This window comes from Arabidopsis thaliana (genome assembly GCF_000001735.4).
Source record: "Arabidopsis thaliana chromosome 1 sequence".
NCBI lineage: Eukaryota > Viridiplantae > Streptophyta > Magnoliopsida > Brassicales > Brassicaceae > Arabidopsis > Arabidopsis thaliana.
Window position 1 is genome coordinate 20,436,489 of NC_003070.9, and position 14,521 is coordinate 20,451,009.

Genomic DNA, 14,521 nt, shown 5'->3' on the forward strand with positions numbered 1-14,521 from the left:
TTTTGAATCTGTGTATTGGCTCGGTGTTGTTAGAATCTAATTTCTTACTAAGTATCTCGACAAAGTCAGTTTCTTGGAGAGTGCTGATTACAGGCAGTTTGAGAAAGAGAGAGACGCTAGTTTGAGAAGACACGATGAGACCGACTCCTCTAACGTTCTTCTACATCTGCTGTAAGTAATCTTGTTTTCTGTTCTGTTAGAGAAGTCTTCTTTAGTAGACTTTGTAGCATTTTCTCAAGTGATTTGGTCACATTCTTTGGCAGTGTCTAAACCGAGTCCCCGTTTTCTTGATTGATTCGGATTTATTTCTTATGTCTCTCTCGAGAGAGAGTTCAAAACTGAGACCATCCTCTCTGAAGGCCATGGCCAATGAAATGGGCTTGCAATGCAACGTAAGCCCAACTTGAATCCCACGATTCTAATTCGAGCCGATATCTGAAACAACAATTCATTTGTGACTGCAATCTACACCAATCTACACCTTGTTCTTGTAAATCGTTTGTTTTCTTAGTTTCTACCTAATGAAGCTCATTTGGTCTCTATACAACATAAATTTCTTCTTTTGGTTTTGAAATCTAAAACCTGAAGTAAAGCTTGATTGATTTGGTTTATGGATTGCAGGGGAAAAAGTGGCTCTCTCTTTAACATTTACAAAAAAAAAAAAAAGTGGCTCTCTACAGAGTTGATAGTCGTAAACAAGCAAGCTCGTGTTAGGTTTTTTCTATTGTTGGATGGTTTTGTATCAATGTTCTCAATATTGTTTTACTAGATAATGAAGATAACTTTTATATTGTAAATATATTAAATTCATTTTGTAATTATTATTTTTTGGACAAATATAAATGCATATATAAGTAAAAATGTGATAACACGTTTCATTGAGTGTATATTTAAAATGTAATTATGCAAAAAAAAAATTAAAAAATATTTAATTAGCAATTTAGAAGTTTAAACATCAATTCTGTTTTGAGAAAATAGTATAGTTTATAGACATGTAGTATAGCTAATGTTTATTTCACACATATGCCAATTTTTAGTAAATAAATCGTGAAGTGATCATCACCATAAAATCTGATGGCCGCAATTCAAACCCATGTAATCGAATTTTGTTTCTAAGATAGAATCTAACACAAAATAAATTAGTATACATACATGATATATTAATTTTTTTTTTGTAACATGATAGATTAATTAATTTAAAGATAAGAAACCACACACATAAATTATTTATAGATTTTTAAAAGTTTCAATATTTATTACATAGAAACCCAAAAAATCCATCATAAAAGCGGTTATCAGGAGGCGTGTAAAATTTCACTTGAGCAAATTTGTTTTGGTTGCAGAGATTTTTGCAAGCAATTCTCACAAAAAGGAAGAGTTGCCGTTTTAGAATCTTTCATGCACTGATTTGGGACACAATGTTTAACACATACTTCTATCGTACTCGCGTATGTTGAAACTATCATCGTTAATAAAACTACAATCATCAAAACACTATATATCTTTTTCATTGTTTCAGTTGCCATTATTTGAAAATATGAGTTTGTGAATGTTTGAGGTAATAAAAATATTGTTTAGGTTATATAGCAAAAAAAAATTAACAAGATAATTAGTGTTGAGTTGGCTTTTTGTAGTTTTGTACTTTATATAGCAAAAGTATTTTTATCCACTTAAAATTATTGATTTTGGAAGTATATCCGTTTCTTATTAATTAAAAAGTTAGTTTTTTTTTTGTTTATGTTATTAGCTGTCCAAACAATCTTGCAATGTTAAATCGTCATTTACCAAAAAAATTGCCAAATTTTCACCATTGTCAATAATAAGTCAAATATTTTATAATCTTAATTCAAAAACTATCCCCTAAAACATGATTATATAAAAAAAAAATCGTATTGATGGGTCGAGATATTTAGCATTAACTTATAAACCAAAATGAATTTACAGGTTGATTTGATCTATTTAAATTTATTGGATTCATAGGTTGACCTAATTAATTTAGCTAAATAATTTATCTAACACTCAACTAATTAAGACAATAGATGGTACCCATAATAGATTAAATTTGAGTAACTTCAAAAGTTTCTATTCAGTTTTTTTTCTTACAATTTTTTTGTGGTATTAATTCTAAAGCATTATCAATAATATTGTCACATTTTTAAAAATCTTATTTCAGAAATTATCCCCTAAAAAAGATTATAAACTAGAACCTTTTTTTTGTATTGATGGGTAGAGATATGTAATCATTTAACTTACAAACCAAATTGAATTTACATGTTGATTTGATCTATTTAAATTTGATGGATTCATGGGTTAACAACAACAAGAAAAACAAAATTAGTTTAATATTATACCACATGTCACGCTCTAGTGAGAATGTTAAGAGTTTATGTAATAACACTAACAAATTTTGTATATTTTTCCTATACTATAAACATTTTTAATTTTTTTTTTTGAATATATTAACAACAACAAAATTAATAGAATGAGGTTAATAGTTTAATATATTAGCATTTTTTATATAAGAAGTAAATTTTATTTATTTTTGAATATTTAACAAAAACAAAGTTTAATAAAATTAGTTTAACAGTTTAAAATAGCAATAACAAAAGTCGAACATAAAAACAATTTTTTTTCTTACTTAATATATATATTTCTTTTTTCGATAGGATTAAGAACTTTTGTATTTCTATTTTTAAAAATATTAACAAAATTAAGTTTAACATCTTAAGTTTTAAAAATTTGGCAAATTTTTAAATTACATATATTTTTATTCTTTTGTTTTTGAAAATAGGGAGTAATAGTTAATGTAGTTATAGACTATAGAGATGCATTGTCAACAATAAAACGCCACGTCGCAGCATAATTAAAATCTTTTGCACAAAAATGTGGTTGGCCTTAGCCTTGGCCCTGGAATTAAAACATTATCCAGAAAATCTTACATTTCCACCAATCCTTCACTTCCTTTCACGATCCAAAACAAAACACAAGAAAATGCAACAAAATCTTCTCCATCTCTGAACTCAAAAACTCATTCACTGAGAAAAATGGAGACCCTTCTCTCCCCTCGTGCGCTCTCTCCTCCTCTCAATCCCAAACCTTTGTCCCTTCACCAGACCAAACCCACTTCACATTCATTGTCTCTCTCAAAACCCACCACCTTCTCCGGTCCTAAACACCTCTCCACCCGGTTCACTAAACCGGAATCAAGAAACTGGTTAATAGATGCAAAGCAAGGACTAGCTGCTTTAGCTTTATCTCTAACTCTCACTTTCTCACCTGTTGGCACTGCTTTAGCCTCTGAGTTCAATATCCTCAACGATGGTCCACCTAAAGAAACTTACGTAGTCGATGACGCTGGTGTTCTTAGTCGAGTGACGAAGTCAGATCTTAAGAAGCTTTTGTCTGATCTTGAATACAGAAAGAAACTGAGACTCAATTTCATCACTGTCCGAAAGCTCACCGTGAGTTTTTTGTTTTCTTATGAAATTGATTGTTTTTGTTTAACCGGAAATTGATCCGGAACCGGTTTGGTAAAATTTGGCAGAGTAAAGCAGATGCGTTTGAGTATGCAGACCAGGTTTTGGAAAAATGGTATCCTTCTATTGAAGAAGGTAACAATAAGGGTATTGTTGTTTTGATAACAAGTCAGAAGGAAGGAGCTATTACTGGTGGTCCTGCTTTTATTGAAGCTGTTGGTGAAAACATTCTTGATGCTACCGTCTCCGAAAATCTTCCCGGTATGGTTCTATTACTCTAGTTTAGTATATATATAGTGTACTTTTGGAATTTTGATGCATCATCTAGTGCCCAAGACAAAAACAAAACTAGAGGTTTGGTTTTGATTAGGATTTTTCGGTTTATAAACAATAGTAACCAAAGTAGAACCTATTCTAGTGTCCATCGTTTGGAATGGTTTCGGTTTTGGTTTGGTTTCGGTCTAATTTTCAAGTAGAATTTTGGGACTGGCTGTTTCTAATTTCTCTTTGTTTTTTTTTTTTTGTATATAGAGAAAATGAATCCATTAAATTTTAACATTTTCTTTTATATCCAATCTTTATTTTGCATACTAAGTTGAAAACATATTTTTTAACAAATTTAGTTTTAACTTTTAAGAAGGAGCATATTGTACCAACATAAGTTTTCAGCTGTAATGTTAGAAATCAACTATGTTAAGTTTGAGTTGGTATTGATTAGTTTTTGAATGTATGATGGTGCAGTACTAGCAACGGACGAAAAATACAACGAGGCGGTATATAGCAGTGCGAAAAGGTTGGTTGCAGCTATAGACGGTCAACCAGATCCCGGGGGTCCAACCGTAAAGGATAGCAAGAGAGAATCAAATTTCAAGACGAAAGAAGAAACCGATGAGAAGCGAGGACAGTTCAGTCTTGTCGTTGGAGGATTACTTGTAATTGCCTTTGTAGTTCCCATGGCACAATACTTTGCTTATGTCTCCAGGAAGTAAGTAAGTAAACTCGGTTCACTCTCGTAAACCAAACCGATCAGGTCAGAACTTTGATTTACCTCGGTTATTTGGTTATGGTTTCTTGGTAAATTGGTTTATTTGAACAATATAAGTAAATAATAACAGAAAACTAAAGAATGAATGAAACCATCCGATTGTAACGGCATTGTTTAAAATTTCAAGGTTAGAAAAAATGGCATTTGATCTGAAAACGGTGGATCGGAATATTTTCCGGTTAAGATTTGAGATGAGACGAACTCGTTTGCGGCTTCGGTATAATGAATTCCATCCCAGTTTATGTACTCGGAACTATCGTTGCAAGCTTTGGCTGTTACTGATATCCCATCTAAGACTTTAGTTTGGCCACATGTAATGCGACTATCGTAATTTAATGGCGCCCCTCCGACTCCACAACACGCCATTAACGGTTTTTCGAAGCCTAAAACATTCAAAATTTTGTTATAACCAACATTCTCAAGATGGTTAAGATCGATAAGTGGTTTAGTGAAATGCTTACCAAATCGGGAATAATTAGCGATGAGATTAGATTTAATAGAGAAGATGTCAACGTAAGTAACATTTGCATCAGGGTATTGAGCTTGAAATTTGTTGGACATAGCATGGAGTTGAAGATTGAAAAGCTTAGCTGCTTGGTTATGGGAACTAACGCAACCAAACTCATCAAGTTTTGTTGAATCTGTCCCAAACTTGGCAATATTTTGAGCTAAACATCCTAAAGGCCCTGTGTTGTGTATCCAAATGTTTCTGCCTCCTTCCTCATAAAGCCTCTGCCAAAGTAAATTTCTCATTTGCATGAGACCACTCCGATTTATCCAAATAAACGCCCTTGGCGAAAACAAAAGCGAGAAATATTGATATACCTTGAGGCCAGCTTCAAAAGTTTCAAGAATGGAAGGAATAGAGGCAAGAACTTGGTCAAGAGTCTTGGAGTAGAAGGCACCAGCTATATCATTTTGGCCTATGTCAATCATGTATAATCCTTTTGAATAATAATCAATTGGTGGTAAGTACTTTTCATATTTCCTTCCTGAAAAATCATCAAACAAACCATTGCTTCATTTCTACATCATATAACATTATACGCAATCACATCTCACCAACAATTTTTTTTAAAATTAGTCCCACCTGTTTTAGAAAGTAATTCAATGGCCCTAGATTTGAACCGGATGAATTGAGAGATTTGAAGATCAAAGGAGAAAGGAGAGACCGAGGTCGGGTTTGCGGGAAGAATTGTGGATCCTGCTGCTGCAAAGTTACACCCTTTTTTGAAATTTGGTAAACCTAATGAATCCAAATATGGATTTAAAAATGGCAGGTCCATTTCATCCACTGCACAACACAAAACACATATCAAAAACAATTTCTTTGAATTGAAGGAACCATTTCAATGAGAGGAACAACATCAGTTTGTATATATACATAGAAAATCTACAATAAGACGGCCGTCACAATATCTTCCTGAAGGAAGGTTGAAGTAAGTCTGGCCATAGGGAGGATTAACATTTTCAATCCCGGCAGATATGAGATTGCCCGTGTCGGAATTCGAGTCTCCAAAGTTGATGATTGCCGGATATTTTAGGATTATGGAGAAAGATGAGGGCAAGAACAAGGAGATTAAGATGAAGAGAACAATGGAGAGATTGTTTACAATTGGAGCCATTGAGTTGGAAACAAACAATAAAGCCACTATGAGATTGTTTATCTACTCGCTAAAATGAGTATCAAACTGAAAAAAGCAAAATATAAAGTGTCTACAACAACCATGACAAACTTTCATTAGTAATTAATCTAAAAACTAGTATAAAACAAGCAAGCGAAAAGAAAACTGATTACGTATCAAATGGAGACCACTCTCAGATTGTTTTTTTGGTCACTAAAACAAACTAAAGAAAATAATATTTAATTTATAAATATATAGTAAAAATACTATTAGACTACTATTTAATCAATATAATTAGCTTAATACCACGTACCTAGCTATTAAATAGATTTACTGTAATTGTAATTCTACAATTCTAAGAATTCATTTAATAGAAACATACAAAAATATACAAACTTAGTAATCGGATTAATAATTATTTTCTCAATTACAATCACATATTTGTAATTGTTTGCACTATTAAAACCGCATTTTGTTATATTTAGAACATGAATTTTTAATTGAACGGAGATATATCAGACTCAGAAATGTATGAAATAATGTTGCTTCGAGAATGCTCCGAGGTTGCTTCGTGAGGAATATTTATCGAGATTATTTTTTTCTTTAAAGGGATGATTAGTTTGGTTCCGAACGAAGAAAACCCGTTAGTGTCCTTGCGCTTTCAATTTTAATGAGAGTTATGATTTTTTTTATTTTTTTTTCATGTTAATGTTTTGGGGATTGCAATTTCTATGATAAATATCATGTAATTAACAAAAATTAAATATCAATTCATGTAGCAACGGACGAAAAATACAACGAGGCGGTATATAGCAGTGCGAAAAGGTTGGTTGCAGCTATAGACGGTCAACCAGATCCCGGGGGTCCAACCGTAAAGGATTAAGAATTAGATATTATCTTTAACTATAAAAAATCGAATTCAAAATAATCTAGGATTGATATGTTCTATTCTATCTAGCCTTCTATTTTTGGTCGGCTCTATTTAGCTTTCAATATTTAGTAAACTCAATATGTATCTATTGATTATATAAAAGAGTGTGTTTCAATAGATTGTAGATGAATAAAATAGTTAGTGAACATTATTAGTGTAAGAAGATAATAGAAATTGAACAAAAAAAAACTTACTTAGAAAATCTATAACAAGACGTCCATCGCAGAATCTTTGGGATGAAGTTTTGAAGGAATTTTGTCCGTTAGGAAGGTCTAGACGAATGCCAAGGCCAGCAACAAGATCACCGGTATCAGAATTGGAATCTCCGAAATTAAAAGCAGACGGATAATTGAAATCGATGGAGTTTGAAATCTGTAAAGAACTGATAAAAAATAGGATCACATAGAAGAGTTTCATCTTAGTTATATTCATGAACTCTCGCTATGTTGTTTAAATTTGCTTTTGAGATTTATAATTTCTGTTTTTCGATGTCTTTTTAAATGTGGTGATGCTTTAAATTGTGGAAAGAGGAAAACACTATACAAGCAAGATTGTTGCTTTGAATCTCGCTTGCAAGTCTTACTATCTCTGTGTATTTTTATATGATGACTCACATAAACACATTTGATACTTAAAATGGTTTTTCCACCCTTATATTAACCTTTGATGATTTGCCCGAGTGAGATTTTCTTTCTTGATAAATGTACATATGCAACATCTTGAAAGCATAGGAAACGACAACGTCTATCGTCCGCTAAGGTTATTTGCTCTATTATTAAGGCTATTAATTATGGACTTTAGGAGGGGACTGAAAGAATATCGCTTATGATTTCCATGTGATTGGGGTGTGGAACAGGAAGAGAAATAAAAGAAAAAGTGGAAATTTGAAAGAGAAGTGAACATTAGGGAAATAAAAAGAATCATGGCTCAAAGTTTATAAGTGTAGAAAGAAAAAAAGTGTTTATGTGTTTATCACCGAGAATTCTCTCAATCTTTTTTTTGTGAATCAGATTTTTCTCACCTTTTTTTTTTGTTTTTTTCTTTTCTTTCTGTCTGATGAAGAGAAAAGAGTTAAATATATAGAGTCCAACGGTTCCGGCGTACATTTGCAACATTACATTTAATAAATTAACCATAATCTCAATAGTTGCAATGGTTAGAGAGTAACCGCTTATAACACTTAAATCTCCAACATGTTTTGCTTGCAGTTTGTGGCACTAATTGTTATAAGAGTTAGCTCTCTCAGTAGCACCAAACTGGTAAGTGAGTTTCTGATACAAGTGTTGTTATATAAAAATCCAATGTGATTGATCGTTGGGGATGATTTAACAAAGAGAATGATCAGTTCTGAGAAGAGCATTTAAACTTTCCGTTAAGTGGAGTGATGAAGATGATTTATTGGTGTAAAGACAAATGTTACGTTGCTATCTATTTTGGGGAATAATGTAACTTTTTTTACCGTGCTATCTTTACTATGTAGACGTATATAATTTCTGTCAAACATCTTACTTCGATTTTCCATAACTCTGTTGTTACACTTTCAAGAGATCATCTATAACTCTTTCAAGAGATCTACCAAGTTATTCAAAGGTAGGAAATGCCTACAATGTGAAACTTAAAAATTTAACATATTCCCTCTTATTTAGAGGTCTAGTTTTGATTTTCATGTGAGGAGAACGATTTAGTGTATAATGGTTTTAACTTACTCTGTGTTAGTTAACACATATTTATGAGTAAATTAAATATCAAATGTTGGAAGTTGCTAAGCATATTGGCCTCATTTACTTTGCTAGAAAGTTAATACTCTACATGTTTTCACTATAAACCCTTATCATCATGCATATTGCTGACAATGTTATTTTAGTTTTTATGAAATTAAAATAATATGTGAAATAGTGAATTCTGTCAACTAAAAATTATTTCAGTCAAAAAATAAAAATTATAAATAAAAATTAATTCGAAAAACAAATATGAGCATATTATTAATGTAATTTTTAGCCTAAATGGCAAATTTTTCCCTACACAAATTAGCTCATTATTTTTCTTAACATTAAAATTATTTGTCTAAAACCTGCATTCTTCTAATAGAGTGAAACGGTTTTGGGTTTAAGACATGTGAGATTGAACAAACAAGACGTTGACTTGTGAGTAGAAGGAACATGTGAACTTATATGGACCATGTGACCTTCAACTACAATCATTGGAATGTTAAACTACTGTCTTCTCTTATTTGGCATCTAAATTTTGTTTTTATTACTCTCTAAACAAAAACGAATTAACAAGATTTCTGCACAAAAATGTATGCATTTTGTTTTACGTACAATCATCTAATTCGAAACATATGGGGTGAAATTTTTTACTTTTTAAAGACAACAAACCAATCAATCACACGTGAATATTGCCAGAAGAGATATACACTTGGAGAGGATAATGAACCATTAGGTGTCCCCAAGTACTAAACTAGACCTCTACGGTGCCAAAGAAAGGTTCCGGAGTTATGAGTGGTCACCTCTCCTACCTCTTTGAAAGACATGTATATCGCTTTAACTCCTTAATTATTGATTCTTGTGTGTAAGGGCAGGCAACCTATGCAAATAGACAAATTCATATTTTTCATCGTGATCATAGTAAATACTACAATTTTTTTTTTTTTTTTTTTTTTGGTAAAATATTACAAATTTAGCAAAAGACATGCAAAGATTAAAGACGCTATGATAAGAAAGAAAACTAATCGGATATATAACTAAAAAGACGTTGAAAATGGCAAATATCAATCATCAATCCAAATAATATTCATATACCTTTCATCTATGAACTAAGGTTTTTTAACTAATATATATATATATATACCGTATGATTACACTGTCAAACTAAAGTATAAAATGCAACAATAGAAAATATGAGAAATAAAATAAAATATATTAATTATTTGCTTTTCAACTACTTTAATATCTTAATTTACCATGAGAAAGAAATGAAAATATGAGTCGAAATAAAAAAAGAAAAGAATAAGTAGTTTGAGAACAATTTTTTAAAAAAGGGTAAAAGACTAGAACATATAGTCAATTGATCATCTACACATGTTGTTGTTAGAAGAAAAAAACCAAAAGACCAAAAATCCAAAAAGGAATTTCTCTTCACATTATGTGTATGGCCATAAATAAAAACTTATCTATCTATCTCGCGGGAGGAAAACAAACTGCTCGTGTTGGTGCTTTTGTAATTCGTCTTTTCTTATGTATTATCTTTAAGAAAAGTCTTTTGCATTGTGCACCTACACAACATTCCGTTTTACTAAAAGTTAATATACCAAATTGCAAATAATTCAGCTCCAGTTTACTCTTGTTTATTTAGTTTGATTTTGGGTGCATTTGATATCTTTTTCATCGAACTTATGTAAATTTTCTCTAATAATCGTAAACTTTTTCTAATAATCGTAAATTTATTATCGTCAAATATTCCAATTTGTTATTGAAATGTTTTCGTAATATACCTCAATTTCAAATTTAAATATTTTATTTTAATTTTAAAATTGCGTAACCGTAATTTTAATTTTAAACTTGCTCACCCTAAGATGGGTTTTATTTTCTCCCGAATTTAATATTTAATTTACTAAAAATGATATGATAAGCCTTTATGTATGTAAACTTTTTTTCTTACCATTTTTTTTAATACTTCCATTGCTCTTTTTTTCTGACGTCTTCTTTAATTTATTCTACTCTATACATATCTGCCATATATGTGTATATAGAGAGAAATATACTTCAATTCGTTTCCAAACCTATACTCTCCTCTCTCACAAAAATGAACAACACCAAAATGGAAAACAAAAGCCATAGCAACCACCACCGGTACCATCATCTATCATCCCGGAGCCACGAGCAAAACCAGCGTGGCCTAATTTCGATAAATGCCATAATCATCATTGGCATCTCCATTATCTCCATATTCATAATCCTTGCAATTCTCCTAATAATCATTTTACTTCATCGACTTAAATCCGCAAGAGTCAAAGCACAAGAATTATCTTGCAAAGAAAGCTTCAACAACATGAACAATGGTGGAGCTTCCACCAACTACAGCTACACTTCTAGCCCTGGTAAAACACCTAAACATTCATTCCATAATTTTGTAAAGAATCATAAGTTTTTAATTCAAAATCAATCAGCAATGAGTGGAGATTCTCATATCTTTATATCAGTATTGAATTACTTCCACATCCAATGTGTATTTCTTATTCGAACTTTAATGTTCTTGTTAGATGACATCAAGAGAGATTGTCTATACTCAAGAAACCCAACATCGTTCAGACAATTACCCCCACAGACAAAAAGTTGTAGGAGAAGCCGAGCCGAAGGAGTAGAAGTGTACACATACAAGGAATTAGAGATTGCAACAAATAATTTCAGCGAGGAGAAGAAAATCGGAAATGGAGATGTGTACAAAGGAGTACTAAGTGATGGAACTGTTGCGGCCATTAAAAAGCTTCATATGTTTAATGATAATGCTAGTAACCAAAAGCATGAAGAACGGTCCTTTAGGCTTGAGGTTAGTCGTGCCCACTTCATTTATTGTCCATTTTTTCTTATCTACTCTTGGTGTGCTTATTTATTGTTTCCATGTTATCAACACATGAATTTAATATATTAGTCATAAAGAATATCTAAATTGAAATTTTGAATAAAATACCGTTGCATTGAAACTTTTGAAACTTTGAAATGTATTATAGTTAGTTACTCCATGTAGGTGACTCACGAGACACCGGATTAGACATACCTCTCCTCTACAATTATAAATATGATCACTTGTGATATTTTAGTAAAACAATTTCTACAAAGAAAAATCCTTCAAATGATATTTTCAAGTTTATGTTCAATTTGCAAAAATATTGTATGTTTAATCCACAATATAATTAGCCGCCACTACATTAAGTTTGTTAAATTATGATAAATCATATATTAAATTAAAAAAATTGTGACGAGGAGTACCCATTTGCTTTTAAAATTTTAAAACTCTAATGTCTGTGACTGTAATGTTTTAAAAAAAAAATACATATGAGTATTATATTACAGATAAAATTCTGTTTTACAGATTTGATTATTTTTGTAATTTTGATGTAAACTTTAATTCGGATATAAATATATATATTTAATAGACAATGGAGTAGTTTGTGTTTTGAAAAACATATCTTAAAAGTGTTAGCTCAAAATACATTTATCCTTTCTTGGGATTATACAATATATATGTTGACCAATAGAATTGTTTTTGAAGATTCCTCTAATTGACATGCCCCTTTCAGAATGTGCTGGGATTTTTTTTTCTTTGGCATTCATGTGCTAAAATTTATAAAAATCTAATCATTGCACACATATTTTGGTCCGTGTTTGTTTCTGTATATATTTTAGTAGAGAAAAAGAAAGCAACCTTTGCCAAAAAAAAAAAAAAAAGTACCAACGGCAACAAAAAAAAAAAAGTACCAAACTAAGTGGATTTGTTTATTAATTATTTAATTAGTAGTAACTAAAAAGTCTATCATGAATACGCTATCATGAATACATATTAGTATTCATGAATACATACTACATACTAGTATAAGTATTCATGATTGACTTTTTCGTTTTTTTTCTTCTCTTTATTTATCATTAAGAAACGAAAAAGTCAATTATGAATACACTAGTATTTGTTTCTCATAAGTACAGTAAATACATACAATCTTTTGCACATCATTTTGTGTGATACCATTAAGTTTGTCCATACATAAGCGAATATAATCTTTTAATGTGCAGGTTGATCTTCTTAGTCGATTACAATGCCCATATTTGGTGGAATTACTTGGATATTGTGCAGATCAAAACCATAGGATCCTGATATATGAATTTATGCCTAATGGTACTGTGGAACATCATCTCCACGATCATAATTTTAAGAATCTAAAGGATCGACCTCAACCATTAGATTGGGGAGCTCGGCTTAGGATCGCCCTTGATTGCGCCAGAGCCCTAGAGTTTCTTCATGAGAATACAATCTCTACTGTTATCCACCGGAACTTCAAGTGTACCAACATTTTGTTGGATCAAAATAATCGAGCTAAAGTTTCAGATTTCGGATTAGCCAAAACCGGATCCGATAAACTAAACGGTGAGATTTCAACAAGGGTTATTGGCACCACAGGATATCTTGCTCCAGAGTAAGTAACACTTCACATAATTGTTTCATATTTTTGCAAAACAATTTTTTTTACAAAATATTAGCAAAGTGTGTTGATCCATTAGTGGTTGTTGACTATCAATAGTGTGTCACTTTTGAATTTAAAAGATGGATTATGATCAGTCAATTGCTCTTAACATAACCATTTAAAAACTTATTGGGATTGAGATAGGTATGCCTCTACTGGAAAGCTTACTACAAAATCAGATGTTTATAGTTATGGTATTGTGTTACTACAACTCTTAACGGGTCGCACACCGATCGATTCAAGACGTCCACGGGGACAAGATGTCCTTGTCTCTTGGGTAAGTATACCGTAATTTATTTTCAGTAACATATTATCAATTTGAACTACTCAATAAACCTCCACGAGAACATGTGCACTTGTCTACACTTGTTTAGAAGTACTTATATAGCTAGTAATTAATTGTCAAACTGTGGTATAAATTTTCAGGCTCTTCCAAGACTAACCAATAGAGAGAAAATTAGTGAAATGGTGGATCCAACCATGAAAGGTCAATACTCACAAAAAGATCTTATTCAGGTCTGACTTCATTACTTCTTTCTATCTTTCCTTTGCAATGTGGAGTGTTGGGTTTTCCCTTAGTACATTCCTATATGACAAAGAAAGAAGCGTTTAATGTGGTTAACTTGGAAACATAGTGGATGTGGCTTCGCAACCAATAGACTATCTACCTTTGTTGTTTGATCCACCACAACATTTATATAACCATTGAACTACTAATGTGTGGATGACATACGCTATCGAGAGGAAATTTGTATATGGGCAAGAGTTGTGAATATATTTTATGAAACAGGTAGCAGCCATAGCAGCAGTGTGTGTGCAACCAGAAGCAAGTTATAGACCGTTGATGACGGATGTTGTTCACTCGCTCATTCCCCTTGTTAAAGCTTTCAACAAAAGTACTGATTCTTCTCGGTTTCCTAGCCGTAGAGAAAGCTTGTCATTTGATGATATTATGCCATGACACTCTTTTGTTTAATATGTATTAATTTCTCTCTTTTAAGTTGAGATTCTCGTTGTTATTGTATATTTGTATAGGTAAATGAATCCATTTATCTTGTACTATAACTTATATTAGTGTTGTTTAATTGCCTAGAAGTCACTCATTCTAAGTCCACCAATATTCGTATAAAATATTCACAAGACTTAATGTCTTCATCCTTCAATATATCGAGAAGTCCATGAATCTCAGACTACTAGGCCAATTCGTTG

General features: G+C 31.6%; 5 protein-coding genes and 2 long non-coding RNA genes across 12 annotated transcripts; 4 read left to right on the forward strand and 3 right to left on the reverse strand.

Annotated features, from left to right (window-relative positions):
- The first annotated feature begins 13 nt into the window (after positions 1-13).
- Positions 14-297, forward strand: AT1G54773 (uncharacterized protein). Its single transcript, NM_001349577.1, has 2 exons — positions 14-171; positions 264-297. Exons 1-2 carry the CDS (start codon positions 135-137, stop codon positions 293-295), a joined length of 69 nt encoding a protein of 22 aa, NP_001336514.1. The 5' UTR covers positions 14-134; the 3' UTR covers positions 296-297.
- Positions 298-1,295: 998 nt separating this feature from the next.
- AT1G54775 (Plant thionin family protein) lies at positions 1,296-1,526 on the reverse strand (the record flags this gene model as incomplete). The annotated part of the gene is made up of 1 exon (NM_001084251.1): positions 1,296-1,526. The coding sequence occupies one exon, from the start codon at positions 1,524-1,526 to the stop codon at positions 1,296-1,298; it is 231 nt and encodes a 76-aa protein (NP_001077720.1).
- A 1,368-nt stretch (positions 1,527-2,894) lies between these two features.
- On the forward strand, positions 2,895-4,671 carry TLP18.3 (thylakoid lumen 18.3 kDa protein). Its single transcript, NM_104353.3, has 3 exons — positions 2,895-3,461; positions 3,545-3,737; positions 4,218-4,671. Exons 1-3 carry the CDS (start codon positions 3,045-3,047, stop codon positions 4,463-4,465), a joined length of 858 nt encoding a protein of 285 aa, NP_564667.1. The 5' UTR covers positions 2,895-3,044; the 3' UTR covers positions 4,466-4,671.
- On the reverse strand, positions 3,714-4,239 carry AT1G07993. Its single transcript, NR_139349.1, has one exon. It is a non-coding gene; the product is annotated as an other RNA (long non-coding RNA).
- AT1G54790 (GDSL-like Lipase/Acylhydrolase superfamily protein) lies at positions 4,491-7,578 on the reverse strand. Of its 3 annotated transcripts, none has more exons than NM_001198299.1 (5): positions 5,906-6,375; positions 5,612-5,815; positions 5,347-5,513; positions 4,983-5,253; positions 4,491-4,904 (listed from the first exon to the last, which is right to left on the reverse strand). In NM_001198299.1, the coding sequence occupies exons 1-5, from the start codon at positions 6,144-6,146 to the stop codon at positions 4,636-4,638; spliced, it is 1,152 nt and encodes a 383-aa protein (NP_001185228.1). In that variant the 5' UTR covers positions 6,147-6,375; the 3' UTR covers positions 4,491-4,635. The 3 variants fall into 3 exon arrangements, with proteins under 3 accessions (NP_001185228.1, NP_564668.1, NP_974029.1); NM_104354.4 differs by lacking the exon at positions 5,906-6,375 and adding an exon at positions 7,272-7,578 and having other exon boundaries at positions 4,567-4,904; NM_202300.2 differs by lacking the exon at positions 5,906-6,375 and adding an exon at positions 7,272-7,541 and having other exon boundaries at positions 4,567-5,253.
- On the forward strand, positions 6,613-6,861 carry AT1G07997. Its single transcript, NR_139350.1, has one exon. It is a non-coding gene; the product is annotated as an other RNA (long non-coding RNA).
- Positions 7,579-10,668: 3,090 nt separating the features above from the next.
- Positions 10,669-14,428, forward strand: AT1G54820 (Protein kinase superfamily protein). 4 transcript variants are annotated; one of them, NM_104355.4, is made up of 6 exons: positions 10,669-11,176; positions 11,339-11,625; positions 12,864-13,264; positions 13,457-13,589; positions 13,739-13,828; positions 14,103-14,428. In NM_104355.4, the coding sequence occupies exons 1-6, from the start codon at positions 10,882-10,884 to the stop codon at positions 14,271-14,273; spliced, it is 1,377 nt and encodes a 458-aa protein (NP_175879.2). In that variant the 5' UTR covers positions 10,669-10,881; the 3' UTR covers positions 14,274-14,428. The 4 variants fall into 4 exon arrangements, with proteins under 4 accessions (NP_175879.2, NP_001320524.1, NP_001320522.1 ...); NM_001333676.1 differs by having other exon boundaries at positions 12,864-13,589; NM_001333675.1 differs by having other exon boundaries at positions 13,739-14,428.
- The last annotated feature ends 93 nt before the right edge of the window (positions 14,429-14,521 follow it).

Coding starts and splice junctions, on each gene's coding strand:
- TLP18.3 (NM_104353.3), top strand. CDS start 3,045: ATGGAGACCCTTCTCTCCCCTCGTGCGCTCTCTCCTCCTCTCAATCCC. Junction 3,462..3,544: donor TCACTGTCCGAAAGCTCACC/GTGAGTTTTTTG, acceptor AAAATTTGGCAG/AGTAAAGCAGATGCGTTTGA. Junction 3,738..4,217: donor CGTCTCCGAAAATCTTCCCG/GTATGGTTCTAT, acceptor ATGATGGTGCAG/TACTAGCAACGGACGAAAAA.
- AT1G54790 (NM_202300.2), bottom strand. CDS start 7,509: ATGAATATAACTAAGATGAAACTCTTCTATGTGATCCTATTTTTTATC. Junction 5,816..7,271: donor TCTTGTTATAGATTTTCTAA/GTAAGTTTTTTT, acceptor TGTGTTGTGCAG/TGGATGAAATGGACCTGCCA. Junction 5,514..5,611: donor TGAATTACTTTCTAAAACAG/GTGGGACTAATT, acceptor ATGATTTTTCAG/GAAGGAAATATGAAAAGTAC.
- AT1G54820 (NM_104355.4), top strand. CDS start 10,882: ATGAACAACACCAAAATGGAAAACAAAAGCCATAGCAACCACCACCGG. Junction 11,177..11,338: donor CAGCTACACTTCTAGCCCTG/GTAAAACACCTA, acceptor TGTTCTTGTTAG/ATGACATCAAGAGAGATTGT. Junction 13,265..13,456: donor ACAGGATATCTTGCTCCAGA/GTAAGTAACACT, acceptor GGATTGAGATAG/GTATGCCTCTACTGGAAAGC.